Here is a 14,950-nt window from a genome sequence, read left to right on the forward strand (position 1 = left end):
AAGGGAAGGGCAGAGAGCTCAGAGTGGAAATGACAGGCTCAAATGAGGAGTTTTTAAGAACAGAGGAGACATAGGCATGTTTGTAGGATGCAATATACAAGTAGTTAAGGAGAGATTGAAGACAGAATAAGTTTCCAACAAGTTGCTGATAACTATCAATAGAGAGTTTCCATAAAAAGATAAAAATCACAGCTTCCCATCCCCCTCCACCCCATTTTCACAGCCTTTTGAGGTTTTCAAAGCCTTTAAATACATTATCACTCATGAGACTCAGAGCAATCCTGTTAGAAATACTACAAGGATTCTCTCCATCTTATGAAAGAGAAAATGGATGCTTGGAGCTGTTAAGTGATTTGTGCTCCCAAGTGAGACCATCTTTGTCAAGTGCTTAGCACAGTGCTTGCACATACTAGGTACTTATTGCTTCTTACTTCTTTCTTTCCCTGATCAAAAAATCATTATCCCAGGAGGGAAAGGAGCCCACATCTTCAAGACTCCCTGACTCAGGACTTTCTTTAGTATCTCATTCTGCTTTTTTGCACATAATCCAATAGATCAATTTAGAACTAAGACACCTGGGTGTAAATTCTTGATGTGACACTATTCATGTGATCTTAGGCAAGTCACTTACATCTCAGTTTCCTTACCTGTAAAATAGGGACAATAATATCTGCACTGTCTCCCTCATGGTATTCTTATGGAGCAAAAATACTTTATAAACTTTGAAGTGTTATAGAAATGTTTTATTCTAAATTGATACCTTCATCCTTGCTTTCTGAAGTCTTTTTTTCCTAACAGTTCTGCCAATTTATTGACATTTTCTAAACATGAAATAACCACACAGCAAGAAAGTTTCCAACATACAGGAAATCAATGCATTTCCTTCCTGATTACTATCTGACTTCTCAGCTTCCACTGTTTGGCTTACAAAACAATAAGCCAGGGTCAGTTTCACATTTAGCAACTCACCACTCTGTTCATCATGGCCTTTAGGAGGAAAGGAAATATATATGGGTCATGTGACTGAGGAGAAGAAAAACCAGCTGGCTTATAAACATCTGAGATACTTGACCTTCCTGGCTAAACGTTTTTCTTCTTGACATATGAAAAGTCCCTAAAGATATGGGCCTGGGAAAAGAGCCCACTCTTCTGGAGTCTATTGAATTCTGGCCCCTCCTTCTTTTTGCTCTACCTTCTCATTCAAAAAAGGTAGATAAAGTTAGCTTCTTCTGAGGCAGATATAATTTAAGCCACAGCAATAAACAAATGTTTCTCCAACTGAATGAAACAACCTTGAGCACTATTAAGGAATAAAAGGATGACACCCAGCCCAATATTCTTTCTAATACAGAATCCCTCAATAATAAACAAATCTGCTAGAATCAGAAGGTCAAGCATGAATGCAGTTGAACATTACTGTGACAACAAAGATGAAGAATATATAGAGAAGCATTAGAAGACAAAGTGAACCAAGTAGACCCAGTCAGACAATATACATGACTAATAGAGTGTAGATAGAGAGAACTACAAAAACCCTCCACACTTTGTAACTGATGTCCCAGCCAGTCTCCACGAAAAGGGAGGAGACAAGGAGCTTCTCTCTCCTTTCTCCCCAAAGGTGGGTAAGTACCCTCATGGCTATTCAGACCAAGCCTTTCCCTTAAGGAGTAGAGGAGAAGGGATCAAGCATTCACATGGAATCTCTCCCATGATAACTTAGGGAAGGAGCCATCTAGTAAACAGATAACAGTGTAGTAGAATAAGATGTGAGGAACAGCTACCATACTGGATAGCAGAACTAGGTCCAAAAAGACTTTGACAAGCTAGACCAGAACCAATCAACAATTGAGTATAAAAACTTGGGCACTAAATACCCAACCACACAAGTACAGATTGGGGTACAGGGAAAGTATATGTGAAAAGGATCTAGGGATTTTCATGAATATAAAGTCAACATAAGTCAACAGTATGATACAGCAACCAAAAAGCTAATATCATTAGCCTTAAAAGTAGCACATGGTGGGACAGCTGGGTGGCTCAGTGGAGTGAGAGCCATGTCCAGAGATGGGAGGTCCTGGGTTAAAATCTGGCCTCAAACACATCCTAGCTGTGTGACCTTGGGCAAGTCACTTAAGCCCCTATTGCCTAGCCCTGTCCACTTTTCTGCCTTGGAACGAATACATAGTATTGATTCTAAGGTGGAAGGTAATGGTTTAAAAAAAAAAGAACACATGGTCCTAACATATGTACCCCGATTCTGGGTACTCTATATACTGATCAGACAAAATTTGGGCACTGTAAAATGCACCAGGGCCATATTTTAAATTGAACAGTAACACACTAAAACATATCCAAAGCAGGGTATGACCATTATGGCAAGGGAGTCTCAAATCCTCCTCAAGAATCTAAATCTGAATCATGTGAACAAGGAATTAGGACCTGATTCCTTGGCGTTAGAAGCGGTGGCTAACACTGAACTGCAAAAATTTTTGTGCTGGCCTAAGGAAAAACTTACTACTAACTCTGGTTGTTGAAAAGTGGAATGGGTTGCCCATTACTGAAGATTTTTGTATTTACAGATCTTAGCACAGTGCTTCACATATAAGAATGCTTGCTGACTGACTGATGTAAGCAGAGGTGGTTCAATGACTCTATGTCAGGAATATCACAGAAAGCACTCCTACTCAGAAATGGATTTTACTAAATATGGCCTCTGAGATCCTTTCCAATCACAAGACTGATAATTCTAACAAGTTAATCATAAAGCCTTGGGGTTTGAGCATTCCTAGGCAGAAGAAACTGATGCCTTCCTGCAATACTCGTCTAAATGCTCTCTAGATTGCTTCCTCCCTCAGCTTTTGCGGATTTCCAAAAAGACTATTCCAATGTGTCTAACCAGCCTGTCTCCTCTGAACTGCCACACCTAGAGTAGGAAGACCAGTGGGTCATAGCCTAACACTGTTATCAACACTTTACACAATAGACATCTAAGGTCATGAGGGTTCCTTTTTGACCCTCCTCCCATTTATTTTTCTTTTTGAATAATGCACTGGAAACCCTAGAGTTCTTCCTTCTGGGTCAACTAAAATAGTTAATGCACATTTAAATAGTGGTTTTTATGGTTTATGTACTTAGGGAAAACTGATGGTACAGAATACTGGGTCTGGAAACAGGAAGAACTGAGCCTCTATAAACTCTAGTTCCTTTCCTCCTTGGTTATAGAGAAGTTTCACACCAATTTTTCTCATTTAATCTCCACATGTATCTTATGATAGACAGAATTGGATCTAGTTATGCCCAATTCAAAGGGATTTTATTTCTATTTCCCAAGGAGTTCAACACCAAGTTCACTTTCTTCCCTTTCACAACTTTTGCCCCCTTTTCCTAGGTTCCTCCAGCACCCATATTTTTATATCTTCAAACCCCATAACCTTCCAATTTCTCCTAGATCTAATGACTTACTCCTTTAATCTATTTCCACCATATTCAGGGTTGGTCACAGAATGGCCTTCATCATGACACAGAAATATTCCACCTCCTAATTAAAAATTCCATCATTTGTCTATCTGACTATAACCTCCTATCATTCCATCTCTCTCTAAAGGCCTTACCCCTTTTAAGCCTGTTCTTTGATAATAAGGAAAAAGACTTGTACAAGAATATTCATAGCTGCACTCTATGTGGTGGCCAAAAATTGGAAAATGAGGGGATGCCCTTCAATTGGGGAATTGTAACATCCCAAGCATATTCACTTCTATGAAATATAAATGATTGTATGGTTACTGTGTCTCCAGGCATAAGGTTATACCAATGATGTTTGTGAATGTAACCTTGACCTGGCCATGCGGCCCTTGCCTAGGACAAACTCATTAACATGCTCGGAGTCAATTCCCCCTGGAAAGCGCGGTTTGTAATCTACACGCCCAAAGGTGTTCCCTCTACCTTGCCTCCCAATCATGATTGTCTATGCTTTGTGATGTGATTGCTACGTGCTTGGCAGTACCGCCCAAGCAGGACACGAGATCTCTCTCTTGGAACTTCCTCTTTCCTTTCATGGATCTCTGCTCTGCTCTTGATCCTCTTCAACTTTCTCTCTCTCTCTGAATCTCTTCCTCCCTCCCTCCCACCCCCCCAGGCTCCAGCCCCTCTCTGCTATGCATTCTCTGCCCTAATCTTATATTTCCTCCCAAGGAGAAAATCATAGGGGTTTGCCTGCCCTATTCAATCACTAACTTGTCCGTGTTTCATTCTTCACCCTGGTTCCCCGATTCCCTACCTCTCCTAGGGTCCCTATCACAAAGGAAAACCCCTTTCCTGTGTGGGCCCTGCTGGTCAGGGGAAACCCCACACGAATGGCTGAACAAATTGTGGTATATGTTGGTGATGGAATAACACTGTGCTAAAAGGAATAATAAAGTGGAGGAATTCCATGGAGACTGGAACAACCTCCAGGAATTGATGCAGAGTGAAAGGAGCAAAACCAGGAAAACATTGTACACAGAGGCTGAAAACCTGTGGTACAATCAAATGTAATGGACTTCTCCATTAGTGTCAATACAACGTCCCCGAACATTCTGCAGGGATCTAGAAGAAAAAACACTAGCCACAAGCAGAGGACAAATTGTGGGAGTAAAAACACCGAGGAAAAGCAACTGCTTGACTACTGGGACTGAGGGGACATGACTGAGGAGAGACTCTAAATGAACACCCTATTGCAAATACCAACAACAAGGAAATGGGTTCAGAGCAAGGACACATGTGATACCCAGTGGAATCATGTGTCAGCTATGGGAGGGGTGGTGATGGGGGGGGAGGAAAAGAAAATTATCTTTGTTTCCAATGAATAATGTGTGAAAATGACCAAATAAAATAATGTTTTGTTTTGTTTTAAACCCTTTCCTTCTGTCTTGTAATCACTACTGTGTATTGGCTCCAAGGCAGAAGAGTGGTAAGGGCTAGGCAATGGGGGTCCAGTGACTTGCCCAGGGTCACACAGCTGGGAAGTGTCTGAGGCCAGATTTGAACCTAGGACCTCCCATCTCTAGGCCTGGCTCTCAATCCACTGAGCCACCCAGCTACCCCCTAAATAATGTTTAAAAAAAAACCAAAAAACAAGCAGAAATAATAAATGCAGTCTTCTCAGATCACAAGGCAATAAAAATAATGATCAGTAATGGTACATGGAAAACCAAATCAAAAACTAACTGGAAATTAAACAATATGATACTCCAAAATCGTTTAGCTAAAGAAGAAATCATAGAAACAATTAATAATTTCATCAAGGAAAATGACAATGGCGAGACATCCTTTCAAACCTTTTGGGATGCAGCCAAAGCGGTAATCAGAGGTAAATTCATATCCCTGAGTGCATATATTAACAAACTAGGGAGAGCAGAGATCAATCAATTGGAAATGCAAATAAAAAAACTCCAAAGTGATCAAATTAAAAACCCCCAGCAGAAAACCAAACTTGAAATCCTAAAAATTAAAGGAGAAATTAATAAAATTGAAAGTGATAGAACTATTGATTTAATAAATAAGACTAGAAGCTGGTACTTTGAAAAAACAAACAAAATAGACAAAGTACTGGTCAATCTAATTAAAAAAAGGAAGGAAGAAAAGCAAATTAACTGCATCAAAGATGAAAATGGGGACATCACCTCCGATGAAGAGGAAATTAAGGCAATCATTAAAAATTACTTTGCCCAATTATATGGCAATAAATACACCAATTTAGGTGATATGAATAAATATATACAAAAATACATACTGCCTAGACTAACAGAAGAAGAAATAGAATTCTTAAATAATCCCATATCAGAAAATGAAATCCAACAGGCCATCAAAGAACTTCCTAAGAAAAAATCCCCAGGGCCTGATGGATTCACCAGTGAATTCTATCAAACATTCAGAGAACAGTTAATCCCAATACTATACAAACTATTTGACATAATAAGCAAAGAGGGAATTCTACCAAACTCCTTTTATGACACAAACATGGTACTGATTCCAAAACCAGGCAGGTCAAAAACAGAGAAAGAAAACTATAGACAAATATCCCTAATGAATAGAGATGCAAAAATCTTAAATAGGATACTAGCAAAAAGACTCCAGCAAGTGATCAGAAGGGTCATCCACCATGATCAAGTTGGATTTATCCCAGGGAAAAAAAAACAAAAAACAAAAAAAAACCCTGTTCTTCACCTTCACTGAAACTTAGAATTTCTCTATCCTTGAGTAATTTCTCAAATAATTACCTTTGCTCTGACTTCAGCTTCTTCCCTCTAATACTAACTCTATAGTTAACTAATTCAGATCTATACTCTTCTCTATTTTAAAATCTCTTGCCTTTTTTATTTTAAACCTATTATTTCAAGACTTGCCAAACTCCAAGTCTAGATTACTCCCTTCACCTGACTCCTTTACTTCTATTCTAGTGCTGCTAAGCAGAAATAGATCAAGTCCAAATTGCTTTTCTCCTCACATCTCCCACTACATGTGCCCCTGATTCCAGGCTTCCCATCTTCTCTAACAGATTGCAATCTCAATCATCTCAACCTTCTCCTCTCATCTTCAACTTCTTATCAAGTGGTTGTTTCCCTACTACTTATAGGCCCAAGTATCCTCTACATTAGAATTTTTTTATTAGTCAACTATATCTTCAAACCATTATTCTCTATCTTTTCTTCCTTTCTTAGTCAAACTTCTAGAGAACCTATCAAAACTCACTGCTTCCACTTCCTCTCCTCTCACTTCTCAAGCCTTTGTAATCTGGCTTAAGAACTCACTCAAAAGAAACTGCTCTCTCCATCTTAACTGCCAAATAAAATAGTCTTTGCTGGAATCTCACAGACCTATATATTCAGCACTAGTTTAACAATTGGCTAGTGGATATTTCAATTTGAATATTCCAAAGGCATCTCAAACTCACCATGTCTTAAAACACAACTCTTTATCCATCCCCCTCACCTCCACCCCCACCCTCCCTATCAAACTCATCTCTCTTCTAAACTTCCCTTTTAATGACAAAAGGACCATCACTCCAGGCTCCCAGTACTACCCTTGACTCCTCACAGTTTCTCACTCCTCATGTTCACTCAATGGCCAAATCTTGCCGTTTCTATCTCCACAATCTCAAACACCACTATTTCTTTTTATTCAACTATCACCTTAGTTCAAGACTACTGCAAAGGTTCCTAATTGTTCTCCTTGATGTCAAAGGGACATATCTGACTATGTCCCTCTCCTATCATACCACATTCTATGTTCTATCTCTATGATTTAGCATTAGTCATTCCTCATGCCCAGAATTTATTCCTTATCTCCACCTAATAGAATTCCTCTCTTCTTTAAACATGAGGCTCAAATATTATCTGCTACATGAAGGTTTTCATTAATTGCTATCTCTCAAATTACCTTTCATTTAACTTCTTCAGATTGATCCTCTTTATACTTATTCTGCCAGTGTGGGTGTGGATATATGCATGCAAGTATGTATACAAATATATATTTCTTTGTTTTCTCATTTATTACACTTGCATACCCCAAGTAAGCACTTCTTGCTGATTAATTGCTATAGTTGAAGTTAAGATCTGAGGGGGAGATGATTCCTCCAAGGCAAAGTTTTTTTAAAGTTAGAATCAGAATTCTGGCTCCTCCTCTACTATACAGTTTTGCCTCTACATCTTTGTATCCTGCATTTCCTTCCCAAATAATTAAAATAAATTACACCGTTGTTTTCAGTATTTCATGAAATGCCTTAAGAAAAACAGAGGAGCTGTGGGACAAGATGGGCTGAAGTAGAGCAGGTATGCATGGGTACCACAGACCTGTAGCAGAGAAGCAATATGAGCATTCTCTCAAAGAGCAATAAGATCATAGACTTCTCAGCTGAGGCCTGGAAAGAACCCTAAGGGACTTCTTGTCAAACCCTGCCATTTTTACAGACGAAGTAACCAAGGCTCAGAGAACTTAAGGCCAAACAGGTAGTAGAAGTTGTAAATCGAAGATTCACATGTGGGCTCTCTGATTCCACATCAGAGACATTATGTCAATGAAGTTCCCAATTGCCCCCTCATTCAGGCTAGACCTAACCCTGCAGGTCCTGTAGGTCCTGTCTCTCCCTTCCTTCGCACTTCTGACTTCAAAAACTACAAAGTCTCCCTAGCTAGGATAGTCCAGTGATTATCTCCCTCTTAACACAGCATCATTATTATATTTCAGCAATGAGCATGTAGTGCCTTATGAAAATCTTTAGCTTTGTACATGTGTCATCTTCCCAGCAGATGGCTAGCCCTTTAAAGGAAGGATCCTTTCTGTATAAAGTATTTGTCAGCCCTACTCCTCCACTGCCTACCACAAACATAGTTTACATTCAAATGTTGGAAGGAAGGAAAGAATCTGCTATAATAAATATGTTAAAAAAATGACTTCTAAAAAGTAATGTAATTACTATGACATCTCTGGTATTCCTTCCCTCCTTTTCTTTCTACTCCTATGAATACCTGCAGTAAAGACCTTTATCTAGACAACATAATAGCTTCCTAACTGGTCTCAGTCTCCATCTTTCTTCTCTCCAATACCAATTAATTTTCCACCACACGTACTAAAGAATGCAGCTCTGACCACACTGCTTCCACTCAAAACCCTTCAATGGTTCTCTATTGCTGATCAAACAAATTTTAAATGCCAGAGCCTAGTATATAAAACTCTCCCTGGTCTGACCCTAATCTCCCTTGCTAGCTTCTCTTCTACTACTTCCCTGTTAAAGTGCAAAATGTGACTGTTCCCCCTTCTGACCACTCTACCCTTGTGTCTGGAATTCCCTATTTTCTAAATCTTTCTATTGAAACATCTGAAGTTAACTTTTCCTTACGATTCCACCTTGATATTCCTAGCTGGAAATGATCTTTACCACATGATCTCATAGCACTTTACACTAATCATAGTTTAATCAATATTATATTAATCTCTGTAAATGTTTTATTTCAATTACTGGAAAGTTAACAATAAGAGTTGCACATAATTTACCTTTATTTAAACATAATAATAAATTTCTATATGTTATAACTGGTTGGTTAGTTGTTTTTCTTCATACTTGAAGAGGACCAAAATAGTATTACTATGTTGGGATGCATATATAATGTCTGACTGTGACTAATCAGACCAATATGAGCTCAGAAGTCTCTACTATAGGCGAAGTACAAATAGCCTGTATGAACATTTGGGATAGAGATGTCTTTAAATATTCACAACTCATGTTTCTTTTGACCTATTCCAATGTTGCTTTGCTCATAGAGCACATCACCATGAAGGTCAGACCTGTGCCACTATCTCCTATGTCTCACAAACAATATCAATATACAAAGAATATGTACTACAAGAAACTGATTTCATCAGGATAGATGTTCCCCCATTGACACAGTTGTCCTGATCCTCCATCCTCCAAGATCATGTCCATCAATTCCTCATCTTTAGTGGTTGTACCCAAGAAAATTCATTATCAACTAATAATAGATTCTCTTAAGATTATTATAAGTAGAGTAAAATGAGAACAGTGCATCATAAAATCAAGAGGGAAAGACCTCTCTCATATGGGGTGATTGATAAGGAAAGGTTTCCTAGAAGTAGTATGTGACCTAGGTCTTGAAAGAGGGAAAGGATTTCAATGGGCAGAAATGGACAGGAGGAGATACTCTAGGTGAAAACTTGCCTGCTGAAGTGGGAAAACATGTATTAAGTTTTGGGTTCATTAAGTACTCCAGTTTGGCAAGAACATTCACTCTCTGGTGAAACAGGCAAAGTGGGGTGGGATGCTAAGTTTAACTTTATTTTTGAGGTGTTTAACATCAGATAAATCAAACATGTAGCCCTCAGATGACCATGATCCTTACCAACATATCGAACTCCTGGTTTAATGACAATGGCACTGCGGCTGCGGGTCTCCTCCTCAGCTTGGGCCATGCTCTGCCGGGCTTTTTGGTAAGAATCATCGGTGGCACACACAGTAATCTTGTCCTGTATACTGCCCAAGCAGTCCAGGTGGACATTTCCATTGCTGCAATATAAATAAGAAATTGAGTGCTCTATTTTACTGGCAAATAACTGAGAGCTGGGAAACCTGTGAAGAAATTCCAAGACTTGATCATTTCCTGGAACCTGACACTTGCCCTTAAATGTCTCCCTTCAATCACCAAAGAGCCTACTGTGGTCACTTTCCAGCATGTTACCTCAGCCTAGCATACTAGAAAACAGGCCTAACGATGCACATCCCTAACTAGACAACTCCAGGAGACCTGGGTTCTAGTGCCAGCAATGCTATTGACCCACTGGCCTTGGGCAAATGAATTAATTTTTCCTTTCTGGGCCCCAATTTTTTCATCTGTAAAAATGAGAAGATTAAATGGTTTCTAAGATTCTTCCACCTCTGATATTCCATGTTCAGAGTTTCAAAGTTGTTGTCAACTCTAAAATTCTGTGATTCTGGAGCACATGTTTTATAAACAAAATCTGGTATAACTGTAGGCAGAGAGACAACTTTTAAAAGGACAGGTAACACTATGTCAATGCATTTTTGCATTAACATGAATTATTCCATAACATCACTCACCTGGACACATATTGCTGGATGCAATCAAAGCTCCCTTGGGGGCTATCCCTGCCAATATTTGAAAGATAAAATGTGAAAGTTCGTACTTCTGTTGGATAACCAGGCCGGGGAATTGTGATGTGCTGTTTGGAAAGGGAAGGGGAAAAGTGTCAGTCACTTGGAAAGTGGCACTGTGTGACCTTTACTTAGGTTAACCAAAAAAAATTGGTTAAACCATCATTATCATCATAAGCCAAGACCAACTGTAAGAAGAACTAGCATTTATAATACAGCACCTTAATGTTTGTAAATCGCTTAACATATATTGTCTCAGTTGACCCTAACAACAACCTTGGGAGGCAAGTGCTATTTCCATTTTATACATGAAGAAACTGAAGCTAAAAGACTTCATTGACTTGCCCAAATCTCTCAGCTAGTAACTATTAAGGAGTTGGGATACATCTTCCTAACTCCAAACCCTATTCTTTATGCACTATGCCAACTAAGTACCTGACCTTATGAATAAATTACTTAATCCTAAAAAATGATTACAAAGAGTGATTTCCCTTTTCATCAACCTTTAAATTTCTTTTAGTCATAATACTTGCACAAATAGCAGTAAAATTTACCAAGATCCTAAGAAAAGAGATCCTATGTGAGCCCTTATCTTGCTCCCTGGATTTCTGCTTTTCTATTCTTTACTTAAGCTGTTCTCCCATCTGCACCTTGGCTTAATATCCTTTATCTGTTAATATTTTATCTATACGTTTTGAGGATCACCTCACATGCTAGTTTTTCTGTGAATAACTTTCCCTGATATCTTTTCCTAGCCAAAAGGGATTCCTCTTTCCTTTGAACTCCCAGAGGACCTTAAGTTCCTTCTTCTCATCCCTTTTAGGTACTTCTCTTCCTCTCATTCTTTTTGTTGTTGATGTTGAACCCTTACCTTCTGTCTTAATATCAATTCTAAGCCAGCAGAATAGTACAGGCTAGGCAATCAGAGTTAAGTGACTCATCTGAGGCTAGACTTGAAATCAGGTCTTCCCAATTCCAGCCCTGGCTAGGAGCGAAGTCACTGTGTTCCTAGCTGACCCCTTCCTCTCTTATTCTTATTTTTCACATCTCACCCAGAACCTAGTGGACATAGTGGACACATAGTGGACCTTTAATAAATGCTTGGGAAATGATGACAGTTTCAGTGGCAAAGAGGACTTGAAAATGGAAAAGCCATATGTGATACTGTTGACAAGTAATTGTCTAGCACATTCCACACTATTAGGAAGAGGGTTCAGATACAGAAAGATTTTGTTTGTCTCTTGAGCTACTGACTATCCATTATAATAAATCATCATCACATACGCTTCCAGGCTTCTTAGACTGTCAAATTAAGAAAATATCACATGCCCTTATGGGAAAAGGGGCCACTAAAATCTCCTTTTCCCATCTTACTCAAAACAAGAGGTTTGACATATTGCTTTAATTTGTGAGCTTAGGGGTGGGAGTTTTGTTTGTTTGTTTGTTTTTAAACAAAAGTAGCTGAAAAAGCATAGATGAACTCAATCCTACATGTTCATGACACACTGACCTAAAGGATATTTACTGGCTGTTGAGGAGACTTGACACCAAATTATTGACTGGTCTGTTATCAAAAACATACTTGTGCCAGGAGACAACAGGGTATTAAACAAAGAACACTGTCCCATGACACAAGAGATTTGGGTTCTAGACCTAGTTTTATCATTCACTTCCCATGAATACTGGCCAAGACACTTATCTTTGTGAAAAAGAGAAGTAGTTCCCATTCTGACACTGTAGTCTCTATTTTAGCTCTGAGACAGTTTGAGTCTATTTTTTTTCCTACAGAGTTAGATTCTGTATCCACCTCATTTATGCAACAAGTATTTCGCTAGCGCTTCTGCTGTTGATATACTACTCACTGAACACATGTAACCACCCTGGGTAGACTTAAAATAACCCATTTACAGATGTGACTTTTGTTCTCAATTACAAGTCATTCGAAACACACTACACAGATGACTGAGTTTCAAGTTTCTAAAAATCATAGTCAATCAGGGGTCCATGAAAAGCATCAGAAAATCATGGTGTGTTTCTAGTTTGACTCTTATTCATAATTATCCCCAAATACATTAACTGGAAGCAAATTCTAAGAAATCATAAACTGGGGGAAAAAATCAAAAGCAACTTCTGATTAAACCTGAAACCACTCATATTAACTGCTTTTTCAAACCCTCTCTTTGATCCTCTTTTTTTTTTTACCACCTGCAAATAAAACATCATGTCTTGGCTAAGACAGAACTCTATTAGTCTTTTTAATAATAATTAAACCAACTCCCATTTCTATAGTGGTTTGCAACTTTTAAAATACTTTCCTCACAATCACCATCAAGAGATCTGGGTTACCCAGTAACTCAGATAGATAGTAGTATCTATAATTCCCATAAAAAAAAAAATCCTTATCTTCTGTCTTAATCAATTCTAAGGAGAGTGTTAAGGGCTAGGCAATCAGGATTAAGTGACTTGCCCAAGGTCACACAGCTAGGAAGTATGTGAGGCCACATTTGAGTTCAGGTCCTCCCAACACTGGGTCTAGTGCTCTATCAACTGTGCTACCTATACCTGCCCCATATCAGTCCCTTTTTCTGACAAAGCAGGAGATAGAGGCTGCCCATGGCCATTCAACTAAGAAAAGGCTGGAGATAGGACTTATACTAGACTTTCTGATTTGAAATCCCAAGTTCTAAGATCCTAAACCTTGTACCAGATCTTATACACAGCAAAGATGGCTGATGAACAGTATTGATTCAATTATAGAATTCTATCACTACTATTTAGGCTGGAGAAGTCTTAGGGGTCACATTATTATTGTCTTTAAAAACTGAAGACAGGATCTATCATGGGGGAAATGGATCAGACATATATTTTGCTGGGCTCCAGAAAACAGAATTCAAAGCAGTAGGAAGTAGTTGCAAGGGTACAAATTTTAGCTCAAAAGCAAGCAAGGACTTATTCATGATCAGAACTGTCCAAATGTAAAATGAAAGGGAGCTCTACATCACTGATGATGTTCATGGAGGGGAGAGAAGATGACTTGTTGGAAACAGTGCAGTTCTAAGTAGGAACTTGGTGTGTGACACTGGCTAAGTCATATTATCTTCAAAGGGAGCATTTCATTTCATTTTCTGTATAACTGGAGGCATTGAACTAAATTATCTAATGTCCCTGAGAGCTCTACTATATTTTAGTGGGAAGGAGGAGGTATGTCTAAATAGAACACTTTTAACCAATCTTATATCTTTGGTTTCTTTATACCAAAGGTATATGAGAGCAGAGACCTACGGTATCTTTATTTTGAATTATTTAGAGGTTAAAACAAAGTAAGGACAAATCTCCTGACAATGTTTTGTTCTCTCAGTTGGAAAGAAAGCAAGATACTTGGGGGATGGGGGGAGGGGGGGACGGGGAGAAGCTGGGTTTCTTCTTGAGAGAGAGTTGAAGAATATAAAGAAGTTTGGGTTATATTCCATTAAAAGATAGGATCTCTCCAAAGAACTCTGACAAGTTAAGTTCCTGTAACTTCAATTCGACCTATTTTGAGAGAAGGGTTCAATTTTAGGAAGCTTCTGTTCTAGATCTAGTGTCTAAACCTCCCCTTAATGTCCTATTTATACATAAGAATATAGTTGAGATTCAGACCCTATTACCTCTGTCTGTATGGCATTTTCCAGAAGAAGATAGCCAAACCTTTAATATAGTGGAATTAAAAATACATAAAATGAGTGGCAGCAGGAAACTACAAACAAGTGAGATTTGGTTGAATAATGCAAGCAAAGAACTGACTATCTCCCACCAGCATTTGAAAACTAATTCAAAATATTCTAGAAATCAGCATTCTGTTTTAAATAATATTCCAGACCACAGAAAACTCACCCAGTTTTTCAGCTAGGAACAAGCATTTATTAAGCGCGCGCTATATGCTAAGTTTTGTATTAAGCACATCACAAATATTATCTCCATTGTTCTTCATGATAGCATGGGGAGGTAGGTACTATTAAGATCTTCCATTCTTGGAGCAGCTAAGTGACACAGAGGACAGTGCACTGGCCTGGAATCAGGAAGACCTGAATTCAAATCAAACCCTCAGCAAATGTCATAACTTCCCATATGTAAAGTGGGGGGAAAAAACAGCACCTCTCTCTCTCCCTGGGTTGTTGTGAGGATCAAATGTGACGTTATTTGTCAACTGCATAGGACACTGCCTGAAGGCACACAGTAAGTGTTCCTCTATAAATGTTAACCATTATTGTTATATGGTGTTTGGTATTCCACAGAAATGCAGGCATA

The 14,950-nt window shown here is 38.7% G+C and overlaps 1 protein-coding gene across 4 annotated transcripts in view; it reads right to left on the reverse strand.

Moving 5' to 3' along the window:
- ELL (elongation factor for RNA polymerase II) overlaps positions 1 to 14,950 on the reverse strand; it is a 172,813-nt gene that overhangs the window by 55,075 nt on the left and 102,788 nt on the right. For all 4 annotated transcript variants that reach the window (XR_465781.3, XM_001362836.4, XM_007489240.3 and 1 more), the window contains exons 3-4: positions 10,610 to 10,731; positions 9,894 to 10,057 (exon numbers count right to left, since the gene is read on the reverse strand). Coding sequence is in view for 3 of the 4 variants with exons in the window: in XM_001362836.4 (XP_001362873.1) it covers positions 9,894 to 10,057; positions 10,610 to 10,731 (286 nt within the window). In the remaining variant the exon portion in view is untranslated. The remainder of the gene's footprint in view (positions 1 to 9,893; positions 10,058 to 10,609; positions 10,732 to 14,950) is intronic.

Source organism: Monodelphis domestica, chromosome 3, assembly GCF_027887165.1.
Source record: "Monodelphis domestica isolate mMonDom1 chromosome 3, mMonDom1.pri, whole genome shotgun sequence".
NCBI lineage: Eukaryota > Metazoa > Chordata > Mammalia > Didelphimorphia > Didelphidae > Monodelphis > Monodelphis domestica.